Here is a 10,214-nt window from a genome sequence, read left to right as displayed (position 1 = left end):
TAATAAAATAGTAATTAAATATTAAATAAAAAAGCTAAATCTTTTATAAAAAGAGCAAAAAGTGATTAAAAGATTTAAACATATTTTGAACGTCTTGTTTTTGTTTTTGAATTATAAAATGACATATTATCTAAGTACCATAATAATCTCTGAACTTTCGACCCTTTCTGAGTCTAAGAGCTAAAAACCGTTTAAAAAAAATATTTTTATTACAGGAATTTCATCCATATTATGCAATCTGGGCCTGAAACTACATGTTATTATTTGATTTACGAAATAACAATACAAATAAAACATTCCAATTAATTTCTTAATTTTTTCTTACTTTCAATTAAGTGACAACAATAAAGAATACAGAAATATAAAAATTATTAGAAATAATTTTCAAAATATTGCTGATATTTATTAAAGTGTATAATAATTATCCTTATATAGCTTTTCGTGTTAATAATTTATATTACTTAGAGCTGGTGTAGTATTATGAGTGTAATATTTATTCGAAGCTCTTACACTATTGAACAACAATAATGAAATGCAAATTTCGCACATACATGTCTTTAAAATTAATACATGAGTTAGTTCACTTTCAGATCCTAAAGAGTTGCCGAGGTGATTGGAAGGCTATACAGTTAGTTGCTTTGTTGATGTAAATTATTATTGATATTTAATTACAATCAGGTAATATACGACTAAAATTAAATTTTTGATTTTAATTACTAAATTTACTTCGAGATACAATAAAATTAGTGTTCCGTTTTTAGAGACATATTATAACATTTTTATTGTGCCTATCATTTAAAGATTTCTGTGAAATGGGAAAACATATATTTTTATTTTATGTATAAAGTTTAAATTTTGGTGGTTTGCCTATATTTCTAATCACATACATTTTAGCTTATAACAGAACCAAAACAAAAATATTTCCACCAATAGCACTCTATCCTTCGTTGTGCCGTATTCGTCAATACGTAATTTCATTGGTCGATATACGAGACTCAATAGCGCCATCCCGACCTTATAAATACGAGAGCTAAGTTGCGCCGGGCCTCTTTTCCACAGTATTAATTCGAGGGTGTATTGTCGTGTTATTTTAGTGAGCTAACTCTAATTCAGAATGCCGGAAACATCAAAAATGAATGGATATGCAAAAACAAATGGTCACAGCTATGATATGGAAGATGGATCAGTGTTTTTATTTACATCAGAATCTGTTGGCGAGGGCCATCCAGGTAAGTTTGTAAAGAGTTCAGGACTTGTCTTTTATTTATGAAAGATGGCCGCCTCGAACATGTGCTCAAATATTGCATCAATAATGAAAAAAATTATGAAGTTTACATGTTGTGATTTTAAACAAAAATGTTTGGTTAAGGACCCAAACTCACATGTGATATATTGTGATGAAAAGACCTTGTCAGGTTACATCATAATTTCAACGAGACGGTGGATAATTTCCAGTTTTTAAAACACGTGCTTTTAAATAATTATACACAAACATGTGGTTCTTGAATTACTAGTTAGGCGACATACTAATTACAAATCCATATTCCAGACAAAATGTGTGATCAAATAAGTGATGCTATCCTTGACGCGCATTTGAGACAAGATCCCGACGCAAAAGTGGCCTGCGGTGAGTAGTCTATCAATGTACCTCTATAAAAACCTAAATGTATATTATGTTTTTCAATTTATAGAGGTTATGTTTATATTTTTATTCTTAGAAACTGTCACTAAGACGGGAATGATCTTGCTGTGCGGTGAAATAACATCCAAAGCAAACGTTGACTATCAAAATGTTGTCAGAGAAACTGTAAAACACATTGGATATGACGATTCTTCGAAAGGTAAGTTCAGTGAGAAGGTAAAATATATAATACCACCTATTTTTGTTTTGGTTCCTGTCCAACTGTTGCAAGGTTCATAATATTGTTGATCTGTTATGTTCTATTCAAATATATAATTATTTCGTACACACTAGGTTTTGATTGGCGTACACTAAATTTGTTAGTGGCTATTGAAGAGCAAAGTCCAAATATTCGTGAGGGGGTCTATCAGGACCGAGAGGAAATTGATATTGGGGCCGGCGATCAGGTATTATATTAAATCGAGTCTTGCACGGGACTACAATGTAGGCAAAATTGCATGTTGCAATGGGAAATACCGTGGGACTAAGACTTAGGGCATGTTAGGTCATTCCGGCGAGTCTACTTTCCTGATAATAATCATAATGCATGTTGGGGCAGGATTTGATTACAAGACATGCAGTGTCATGCTTGCATTGGATCAGCAGTCACCAAATATTGCGGCTGGGGTGCATGAAAACAGAAACGATGAGGAAGTCGGTGCCGGAGACCAGGTATAACTCGAGATTACATCGCAACCATTACAATGTTGCCATTTTATACATGACGAATATCAAAATTCACTATAACAAAGATTATTGGAATAAAATTTCACACAATGAAGTATCATGTTGCATGTTGAAATATAAAACCATCGCATTTATAAGGACTATTAAAATGCAATTGCTGTACTGGGTGTTGAATGTCAAACATGATATTTTAAATTGTTTCTTAGACATTAACCCCCATATTGAATATAAAAATTAAGTTACGGAAATATATTCTTAATATAAATAACTTTTTATAATAATTAATATATGTGTACAGGGTTTGATGTTTGGCTATGCGACTGATGAGACAGAAGAATGCATGCCGCTCACTGTGGTACTTGCGCATAGATTGAATCAGAAGATTGCTGAATTACGTCGCAACGGAGAATTCTGGTGGGCGAGACCTGATTCAAAGACACAGGTCTGATACTGAAGTGACTCAAATTAATTTCTAGCATATAAAAACAGCAAGCATATCAACAAAAATGATGTATCTCTAAAATATTATTATTTTTATAGTTTAAAAGGTTATCAGAATAGCATATTTTTATATGTATCATTGAACACACATTTTTAAATTCTTACGGCCTAACCTTCAACCTATATCAACTCGTTGCTTGTTTACATTTAAATAAGTGATATATTTTTTATTTAATGTCTGCTGGTTATTACATCACATTTCCTGTACACTATCAGGAATCTTTTGTTTGATTAGTTCAATAACTGCTCTCATTTATATTGAACGTATATCTTCATAAAAACTTCTCACAGCTATTTATATTCAGTTGTTGTCTGTACATAGAAAATGTTATTATACATATTATTTGTTAACATGTTCTTGAAGAAATAATGCATAGAGTATTATGATATTACTATGAAGTATTTTCATTACGATTTCAATAGATAAAAGAATTATTGAAATTCCCTTACATATAATTTCACAGAGAAATTAATGTAATATAAGAAGTAGGTATATCGGTTTGAAACAAGTATGTATTCAGTGTAACCCCATCCTTATATCAGGCAGGACAGATTTATCTTGATACAAAATTAAAATGAAAAAAAAAAGTTTTTCTTGATATATTTTGCTTAAGTAAAACTTTATCATCCCAGGTTACTTGCGAGTATGTGTTTGCTGGAGGTGCCACTGTTCCACAAAGGGTCCACACTGTGGTTGTATCACTACAACACTCTGAGAAGGTTTGACTCTATTATATTAATTAATAATGTCAATATTACACAAAATACCAACATGCATGTATGCAAAACACATAAAAAGTTCTTTGTAATATAAATTTATCTTAATTCCTTTTAGATTCATACATTTTAGATAATTAAGCAATTTAAATACAATGAATTAGTTCAATTCTTAATATACAATAAAATATATATGCATTAGTTTGGAATGTATGCTAATGGTATAACATACTCAGGTAACCTTGGAGACGTTGCGCGAAGAAATTAAGAGCAAAGTCATCAATGAAGTGATTCCAGCTCAGTACCTCGATGAGAGAACTGTCATACACATAAACCCTTGTGGACTTTTCATAATTGGTGGACCTCAGGTATATAACTAATATATTATATGCTTGTATACAATAATCTTATGTATGCTTAATGCACACAAACTTACTAAATGTGATCTATATAAACTACATACAATTATTGGTGAAGTTGGTCAAACAAAGTCATTGTTAGTAATTTGTACTGATATTTGTTCTTAGTTTTATTGTATTTGGCTCCAAACAAAGCCAGAGTGTCGTATGGCGGAGAATACCATTGTTTGAGAATTATTGAGATCCCTTCACATGACTGAAAATTAGGAATTCCTATTGTTCAACATACACATATTCATTTAAAAAAAAAAAACACTTTTTTTTTTGTATGTATTCAGATTAGCTTCTATGAATAAATTTTAAATGGAATTACCATGTGATAGACTTATGTAATGTTAGGTTTAAATCGAGTTTAAGAGAAACAATTACTTGTAAGTAACACTGAAATAGAAGTTCATAAGCTTAATCTTATATCTTATTATTATCATATATAAGACAGTAAAAATCAAATGTCTGTACATTAAATATTTTTCCAAAAAACAGATAGGAATTAAAGAAAAGTCATAGAAACCAAATAAAATAAATTTTGTCTGTCTGTCTGGTACGTTATAACTTCATAACTACTCAACGGATTTGAACGCGGTCTTCAGAGTTGGATTACATATAATTAGGAGCATTGTCAAAACTTTGTTTCGTCAAAATCGGTCAAGGGAAAAAGAAGTTATGGTCAATTTTAAGTTTCATATATATATGGTTATGCGAAAAGCGACCAACACGCGGGCGGAGCCGCGGGCAACAGCTAGTTATAAATAAAAAGGGATTAAAGATGAATGAATTATTAAATTTATTTGTAATATGTACAGAATAGCGGAGCCATTATTTTAAGCTATTTGGTTTCTTATGAGCTCTTGATTATTAAATGACCGGTTGTTGAAAATTCTATTGTTATAATCAATAACACTTGTAATATTAAGTGATGGATTACTTTATATTTTAATGAAGCTAAGCTTTTCTGTATTTTTATATCAAATTTGCGTCATCACACTATACTCTACGTTGATACTATCTCGTGAATTTATGAATGAAAAACTGGACTCGCACCGGATGTTGTGTAATGATGGATACCAAGTGTGACAGAAAAAAAAAAACATTTTTGTTTGTTTCTGTAATTATAATTTATTCTTTATTTTAAATCTAGTCGGATGCCGGCCTGACGGGTCGTAAGATCATAGTGGACACGTACGGCGGTTGGGGCGCGCACGGCGGAGGAGCGTTCTCAGGGAAGGATTTCACTAAAGTGGACCGCTCAGCCGCTTACGCCGCTAGATGGGTCGCCAAATCCCTAGTACGAGCTGGGCTCTGCCGTCGCTGTATGGTGCAGGTAAAACTTAACAATATCTGTCACTAACTTTGAAACTTCTTAAATGATTGCTAATGTAATATAATTAATTAGAAAGGGATTAATGAGCTCATTACGGCCCAGCACAAATTGGCTTACTCAATATTATTCTAAAACTGTGTTACTATATAAAAAAATATGTTCTTTAACTCAGAAACAACCAAAAATGACTATTGATCGATATTGAGTGATCTTATGGACCATAGACAGATGGAAGAGATGAATGAGTATAAGATTGAATGTTAAAATTCTCTTACATATATTAATTTTCCAGGTGGCCTATGCTATTGGAGTCGCCGAGCCGCTATCTATAACCGTATTCGACTACGGCACCTCGCATAAGACACAGCAGGAACTGCTTGCGATCGTACGAAAGAATTTCGACCTCCGACCAGGGAAAATAGTCAAGTATGTACTTAAACGCTTTGCTTGTTGTTTTTAACTAACGTGCTCTGATACAGCAAATCGTTTGGAATTTAAATGTATGTGATTTAATCGATTTCTTTTTCGTAATTTATTTGGTATATTCTCACACATGCCCATGAAGTCATAGTAAGTTTTTTTTTTTCCAGGGAACTGAACCTCCGAGCTCCTATATATCAGAAGACCAGCACGTACGGCCACTTCGGGCGAGAGGGTTTCCCGTGGGAGAACCCCAAGCCGCTCGTCGTAGATTGACTTGCGACTTGATATATTAGAATATTTTGTAAATATTTTCATCAATTTCCTTCGAATTCTATCTACGTGTGTTTCTGTAGAACGGGAGCCGTGCGTTCTCTATAGACATTTTGTTAAACACCCGCCTCGCAAATACCCTCAGTGTTGAACATTGTTCGTTTGCGATTCGGTTAATTGTTAAGTATCATTAGTTTGATAGGAGTAACGGGTGACGTCATTTATGAATTTGAGTTAGTTCGAGTTGAAATGGCAGTTCCGTTTTGTATCGAGTCAATATACATCCTGTAGTTTTAGTAGGTTGCGATAGTATGCTAAAAAAAATTTTTAATTGTCAATTTTTTTATGGACAAAAGGCATTTTAAACAGTGGACTGCCGATAATCTCGAATGTATTTCATTATGATTAAGCTTGTGATATCGTTAGTGCTATGACTCCAGTAGAGTAGACTACTTCCTCGGCCGGTCACAGTGTAGCGAGAGGACGTGAGGCGCGTGTGACGTCACAGGCCACGCCCCCTCGCTCGCTGCAAATGTGTTACGCGGAGGCATTATTTTTTACTAAGCTTATTATAGTTTAAGTGTCGATGTGATTGCTATATTTTTAATGAAGTCTTAGATGAACCACAGCCTCTCGCGTACCTTAATTTGTGTTGTGTTTCCGAAAAGGAATCTGCGTGGAAAAGAGCCATTTTGAAAACACACCGACTGGTCCGCGGCAGTAGTGCACTTTGCATTTACTCTGACCGGTTACTACTCCGCCAGTGATAGGTGTAGTCCTGTATCTACATCGATGAAATGTATAAACTCCCCGTCAGACGATAGGGAGTGTGTAGAGCTCGTTTGTAATTATATTTTTTGACCTGTTGAAGTTTGTAATTCTTTAACTTCCGTGTATTTTCGACTTGTCTGAATGTGGAGTTTTAAACTAATATTAAATTGTGTTTTCCCTGCACTAGCGGGAAATGTTTCTTTTATTTATGGCCCTCGTAGTTTTAATGATTCACAAATGTGGGATGTCTATTTATCTGCTCTGGAGATATCCTTGCAACTTTATCACAAAGCTTGTAGCTCTTTTTTATTCACTACATAAGTGATCTATAAAATTAATAACTAAACTAAATATATTTTTCCAAGTCACTACAAATTGAATTGAGAGAAGTACGCTATGAATTTTTAATCTATACTTATAATAAATCTGTAGAGAGGTCGATTCTGTACATGAAATATATTTTCAAAATAATTATCAGAGCGTGATTAGTGATCTATACTGATGCCAAAAAAGCAACCACTAAAATTTTTGTCTGTCTGTCTGTATGTATGCATGTTCTTTATTGAAACAAAAACTACTCCACGGATTATTCTTCATACTCCTAGGCAGGTTAGAGTATATATTTTCATCAGGTTACCATCAGTAGGAGCAGTGAAGGGTAAACGGGAGAAATTACTTAATTTTTTAAGCTTCCGTTGCGTGTACGGCCTCAATAGTTAAAGCTGTATAGCAATCGTGCATGAAGGAAATTTTGCATATAATTATCTAAAAAATATCCCACAACAGCATGTCTATCTTTTATGGTTGATTGACAATAACACATGTAAATAATCCCGATAACTTAGCAGTTCGGAGCTTTCTGATTATATTTGTTTACTCTTAAAGGCGCATTTTCATTGGTCGATAAGTCGGTAGTTAGCCCGATTGCGGGGAGTACCCGCATGCGAGCTAACAACCAATGAAATCCACTGGTCGATTAAACGTGTGCGGGTGATATCCGCATTCGGGATAACGACCAATGAAACTAGTCAGTCGATAACTCGGTCGATACAAAGCATGCGGTGACTCGCCTCCGTTCAGTCATTTATTAAGGTGACCTCAAGTTTTAATCTTGCAAGAAGAGCCTCACGAAATAATGTCTTTTTTTTTCAATTCTTTTTTCTACCTTTCTCAATAAATCGTCAAATAAGTTTTTAGGTATTCTGAAAAAAATTTCATGATCTACATCACATTCCAATGCCGGATTCAAGTTCGCACACAACGTATTAGAAGCACTGTGCATCTTTCTACTTTTAAGTAAATTTCGCATCCAAAATCTCTTTTTCTTCAAAGAAGTTATTAATTTCTTTTTTAATACACCGCAAACAGTCAAAATTGCTCCACAAAGCAATAATTGTTGATCCATGGCGAGTACGTCTGCTTATCTCAAAACCCTCTGCCAAACTGTAGGTACCTAATTCTCTCGCACTTCAAATGCGGGCTCTAACGACCAGTGAAAATGGCTCCCCGCATGCGGGCCGTATCGCATGCGTTATAGAAATCACCCGCATCCCGTATGCGGGCTCTGACGACCAGTGAAAACGATAAACTCTTTGCGGGCCCTATGGCATGCGTTACAGAAATCTCCCGCACCCCGAATGCGGGCCTTATCGACCAATGAAAATGGGCCCTTACGCAGTTTGGTCAGTACGCTCTTGCAAGTCGTTCCGAGCGCATGCGCGTCGCGAGTAATCACACTTCGTTCCTCTCGTATTTATTTCTTAAAACATGGAATTTCACAAAGAAAGAACTATGTATTTTATAGAAAAATACAGAGAAGAGAAGGTGTGTGGACCCCGGCTCATTCAGAGCATTATAACAAACTCAAGAAAGAAGACACTTGGAATAAATTGGCTTCGTTACTCGACAGCGAAAGACAAACATTAAAAAGAAAATGACAAGTTTACTGGCATCAAATCAAAAAAACTGAATAATCGACTAGTACAGGAAAAGGTACTTTATTATTTAATAAGTTTTTAAGTATATAGGCCCACAAGTAACAGATACAATTGTTTTTTCTACAATTATGTTTTATCATAGATTACGATATTCACAAAATATACTTCTTTGGGTCGACGTTTGTTAGATTCAGGTGCAGATAAAGTATACCATAGTATTTGGTTTGCATACAAAGCTATGATATTTCTATTGGAGAGAAATACAGCTCGTGTTACAACAGATACTGCAACTCCATTTTATGCATAATCTTCTTGCCAGCTTACAGACCTCCCTGAACTCAATATTCAGCAACTTCATTACGATCATTGTGAGAAGATCTTGTGGCCTTGCGCAGTCTTATTTGCAAGGGTAACATACTAGTCATGTCATTGTTATCTTCTCTCCAGTTTCCTAATCTTACCTGGCCGTGTGATTCTTCGTCAAAGCTACCTGCAGGGATACACCTGAGCATTATTACCTTTTCTTAAAAAATTGTGAAGGCATGTTATTGCTGTTACCACAGATGCCACGGTTTTCAGATCTAACAACATAGGTTTCCGCAAAACTAAACACTGCAGACAATATGCCGAATACATTTTCCACCACTCTAAGAGCTCTGCAGAGTCGGTAGTTATATATTCTTTCCTTTGAACAACGTTCATGATATCCTACATATATTTTGATCATATTTTTTTAAAGAGTAAAAGCTTCATCGCCAACAAAGTAAAACGGAATTTCTTGTTGTTGCTGGCGACGCAGTGGGTTGAAGGATCTTTAGTGCATATTTTTTTAGTTTTTCGTTTAATTCACAGTTGATAAAAATTCCCCCATCAGATATTTTTCCTTGACATCCAATGTTTACATACAAAAAGTGATATTTCCCTTCAAGAACTGCCAGTAATACGATTCTGAAGAAACCCTTATAATTATAAAATTCACTTCCACTTTTGATGCACACACAGTGACTGCAGTAAAATATGTTTACCGTCGATTGCGCCTAGGCAATGTGGAAATTCCACAAAGTATCATAGTCATTTAGTTCAACCAGTCAATGCTCCGGTATTTGTGGCATCTGAATTAATGTTTAATATTTATTTTTAGCTACGTGAAGTTGAAGGTGTTTCAGAACAACCGCCTGATGATTGCCCTCCGCCTGCTAATAAAAGCGACAATGATTGCCCTCCGCCTTTAAAAAAAAAAGGAATAGGGCGGTCGCCCCAAGCCCGGAAGAGATAATGGCATCTACTTTCAATATTTTAAAAAAGTAAACGGAGTCAACTTCGCACAAACCTGACAAATGTTAAGTCTATGGTATTTTATGGTAAAAAAAATTGTATCTTATTCAAAGACAACAAAAATACATGTGCAAGATTACATATAAAATATTGTTTAGTGCTCATCGCGGAGAATATGACTATGTTGGCATGAATACTAACAATTTTTATTC

General features: G+C 34.5%; 1 protein-coding gene across 3 annotated transcripts; it reads left to right on the top strand.

Moving 5' to 3' along the window:
* Positions 1-562: 562 nt before the first annotated feature.
* Positions 563-6,984, top strand: LOC116766695 (S-adenosylmethionine synthase). Of its 3 annotated transcripts, XM_032656735.2 has the most exons (11): positions 563-678; positions 1,095-1,229; positions 1,550-1,627; positions 1,719-1,841; positions 2,241-2,353; positions 2,667-2,810; positions 3,503-3,589; positions 3,823-3,954; positions 5,144-5,326; positions 5,619-5,752; positions 5,917-6,984. In XM_032656735.2, exons 2-11 carry the CDS (start codon positions 1,115-1,117, stop codon positions 6,020-6,022), a joined length of 1,215 nt encoding a protein of 404 aa, XP_032512626.1. In that variant the 5' UTR covers positions 563-678; positions 1,095-1,114; the 3' UTR covers positions 6,023-6,984. The 3 variants fall into 3 exon arrangements, with proteins under 3 accessions (XP_032512626.1, XP_032512627.1, XP_032512625.1); XM_032656736.2 differs by lacking the exons at positions 563-678; positions 2,241-2,353 and adding an exon at positions 1,976-2,088 and having other exon boundaries at positions 1,036-1,229; XM_032656734.2 differs by lacking the exon at positions 563-678 and having other exon boundaries at positions 1,037-1,229.
* The last annotated feature ends 3,230 nt before the right edge of the window (positions 6,985-10,214 follow it).

Source organism: Danaus plexippus, chromosome 10 (assembly GCF_018135715.1).
Source record: "Danaus plexippus chromosome 10, MEX_DaPlex, whole genome shotgun sequence".
Lineage (NCBI taxonomy): Eukaryota > Metazoa > Arthropoda > Insecta > Lepidoptera > Nymphalidae > Danaus > Danaus plexippus.
This window is presented reverse-complemented; position numbering and strand designations above follow the sequence as displayed.

Coding starts and splice junctions, on each gene's coding strand:
- LOC116766695 (XM_032656735.2), top strand. CDS start 1,115: ATGCCGGAAACATCAAAAATGAATGGATATGCAAAAACAAATGGTCAC. Junction 5,327..5,618: donor GCCGTCGCTGTATGGTGCAG/GTAAAACTTAAC, acceptor TTAATTTTCCAG/GTGGCCTATGCTATTGGAGT. Junction 5,753..5,916: donor CGACCAGGGAAAATAGTCAA/GTATGTACTTAA, acceptor TTTTTTTTCCAG/GGAACTGAACCTCCGAGCTC.